This window comes from Cephus cinctus, unplaced genomic scaffold (genome assembly GCF_000341935.2).
Source record: "Cephus cinctus unplaced genomic scaffold, Ccin1 Ccin1_scaffold0898, whole genome shotgun sequence".
Taxonomy (NCBI): domain Eukaryota; kingdom Metazoa; phylum Arthropoda; class Insecta; order Hymenoptera; family Cephidae; genus Cephus; species Cephus cinctus.
Window position 1 is genome coordinate 70367 of NW_014333474.1, and position 3326 is coordinate 73692.

The 3326-nt window shown below is 46.2% G+C and overlaps 1 protein-coding gene across 2 annotated transcripts in view; it reads left to right on the forward strand.

Annotated features, from left to right (window-relative positions):
- Positions 1 to 3326, forward strand: part of LOC107271114 (paired box protein Pax-6) — a 34241-nt gene that overhangs the window by 13108 nt on the left and 17807 nt on the right. For both annotated transcript variants that reach the window (XM_025088349.1, XM_015746732.2), the window contains exons 3-4: positions 1980 to 2232; positions 2502 to 2682. In XM_025088349.1, coding sequence (XP_024944117.1) covers positions 1980 to 2232; positions 2502 to 2682 — 434 coding nt within the window. The remainder of the gene's footprint in view (positions 1 to 1979; positions 2233 to 2501; positions 2683 to 3326) is intronic.

The window sequence follows — 3326 nt, forward strand, 5'->3', positions numbered from 1 at the left end:
GTGGGGGGGAGGGGGGGGGGTTGGGATGCTGGGAGTGACATGAGACGAGAGAAAATGAGAAGGTACGTACGAAGGAGAGCGAGAGAGACACGATGCGTAGGATATGGGTATGGACGAGGAGTTGGAGAGAGAGGAGATGGCGGGGCGAGGGGGTAAGGGGAGTTGAGGGGCTTATGGCGGAGGGGAAGGGGGGAGGAGGATGGTACAGGCGAGGGGCGCCGCGACGTCGTGCGCCGTTAGGATGGGATTTAATCTGTGTCCCGTTTCACGCTCAGCCAAGTGGAATCTTTTTGCCTCACTTTGCGGCATGACTTGCTTTTGCTAGTCCTCGCGCAGATTAACGCAAAATTATAATTAAGGAATATAAAGATGACTGGGGCGACGATGCGAATTCGTTCACGGGGCGAATTTAATGTACGCGTTTTTCTAGCAACGCGATCATTGTATTTTACGATTCACGGTCGAACGGTGGTTTGGCCATCTGGTTTATTTCGTGAACCGTGGGGAAAAGACGTTTTTTGTTTTTTTGCAAAATTTTTGCAATACCCGTTTTTCGCTGTATTCAATGTTTTTTTTTTCTTTCGGTAATGACGAGTGCAATGGAGCGAAATTAGATGTGGACGGAAGTGGCTTCTCTGTAGTTAAACCCAAAGTATCGGTAAACTTGAGGAGACCGAGGATGACGCGGAACTGACCTAGTCAATGGTGGTGAGGGTTCACAAAAAAAAAGAAAAAAAAAAAAATTTTAATCATCGCTCCGATGGTTTTACGGATAACGTTCCTTCCTCGTAGACTCTGAAGATTTTGATCTTTGGTCCCACGGTGGTCTTTTCGACGTTTTTAAAAATTTCCGCATCGACTGTCTTACGGACGAGAGTCGAGACGGATCAGCAGATAAATACGCGATACGCTGAAATAATACGAGCAGACCGTTTTGAAAAGGAAAAGTGCGACAAGTTGACATTAATTGTGCTGTTTATTTTTTTCTTTTTTAAGGAAGCAATCGCAATTTCACATAGGGGGAGCATAGCGAATATTAAAGAAAATAGGAACAAGGATGCTTCGCGAAATAGGGAAGTGCGTCACGTCGCCGTTCCACATTTCGGCCTTTGCGTTTTCGCGTCTCACAATTCGCAACTCGTTTGCGCACATAAAGTCTGCTTAAATTACATTCCAACCTATGTCTTGTTGCACTGCTGGCAAAACTGCGGATTAATTAAATTTGTTAATTGCAAGATGCATTTAGCCCAGTTTGCTGGAATCTCCTTGCAAAGAGAAACGACACGCTGCTCGTTATAGTTTTTCTTTATGAGCGTCACGCCGACCGCACAGGTGCGACATACGAGAACTTTTTTAAACGTTCGCAAATTTTTAATCACGATAACTATAATTATGTCTTTCTGAAACTTATCCAAAATATATCCCCTTCTTTAATATCGTTCGATCAACGTAATGATGATTAAGAAAAATATTCCAAAAAAATTTCGAATTATAAATCATAAAAATATATCGTATGGAAATAAAAATGGAATTTAAAAATTCTTCATATTCACGTATACGGTATATCTGTATATATTGAAAAAGGACAATTTTCGATTTTGTACACACCACAAACCGGCATTGCGTCATTCAAATTTTCCCTAGCTTGAATTTAAGCTATCGTCGTCCAACCACGCATGTGCAATTTGGATCGCTATCTTACGTAATGCGTCAAAAATCGAATAATCGAAAAAATAAAATTATTGAAAAAAAAACGGTATAATATCGAATCGTGTTCCGTGAATTAATGTTGTATTTCGTACGAGTCTTATTGCCCTGAAAATAATACTGGTCACCATACGGCAGACGGTAGTCGCAAAAAAGTCGGAGTCGAGGACATTCCCATTTACGTAAGAACAATAAAACGTCAGTCCCGTCTAAAGTGTACCCATAGTTGTTTATCCAAAGTGACAGAGTACACTTAACGTTTTGATTCACAGAGGAGGACTTGATGCACGGGGGTGGCGCGGGTATCGGAGGTGGTTCTATGGTCGGACAGAACTCAATATTTGGATGCTCGGCTGCAGGGCACAGCGGAGTTAATCAACTCGGCGGCGTTTATGTCAATGGACGGCCATTGCCCGACTCCACGAGGCAGAAGATCGTGGAATTGGCCCATAGCGGGGCGAGACCCTGTGATATTTCGCGCATCCTTCAGGTCAGCAATGGCTGCGTTTCGAAGATTCTCGGACGGTAGGTAATCTTACAGGTCAAAATCATATCGGATACACAAAGCAGTTCCATTATGAGATCCATAAAAATTCTACCACCGGGACATATGACTATGCCCCCAAACTCGTAAATCTTCCTACCGACTCGTATCTCCACGCATAGTGTTTTTACCGTTAATTCCGTAGGTCACGAGTAAGGTAGGAAAAGTCCACGAGACAGCCAGACCCGTATTTACAAAAGATCAGACCATCAGATCAATTCGAAAGTATCCGCGTGCCGTTTGTTTACAGATATTACGAGACGGGCTCGATCAAGCCTCGAGCGATCGGCGGTAGTAAACCGCGCGTGGCGACGACGCCGGTGGTCAACAAAATTGCCGATTACAAGCGCGAGTGTCCCTCGATCTTCGCCTGGGAGATTCGGGATCGGCTGCTTCAGGAAGGCGTCTGCAACAACGACAACATACCTAGCGTAAGTATAGCCCATATGGAAAAATGTAAGAGAACCAGGTCAGACGGAGGATCGGTAATGGGAAGGCGAATAGGAGCAAACGGAGAGAGCAGATTGTGCGACTGGAATACAGTCGGCAGTCGGTATATAGATACTTTGCTATCGGATCGGACTCTACTCGACCCTAATCAAAGTCTCGTCAATATGATCGGCTGGGTGGGGTAATCGGTCCATTACTCGGACTCCGTATTGTCCACCCTCGCGGATTCGAATCGAACCCCTCCGATCCGAGAGAATCCTTCTCTCCCGGACGTTCGTCTTCCAAACATCCTTCCGGCCCCTATCGCCATCGGTTACCCCCCGTTATTCTCGTTAGCTCCGTTAGACCCGTTACCCTCGTTACCAGTAGCAATGCCAATACACAGCCGGTAGTAAATTCCCGGGCGAGAGAGCCAGAGACTCTCGTTCTTTCCGTACACATATACCCAGCACGGTGGGGATGGCACGCGTACGCATCGTTATCTGCTGGTAGGACGGGATTCTCCGGGTCGGGATGAGCCGGATAGGGGGATGATCAATCAGCGTGTCTACACGCACTCACGCACACGCATTGGTAGGCGCAATCGCGCAGTCACCCCTCACTCCACCCCCCCACCCCCCCTCGA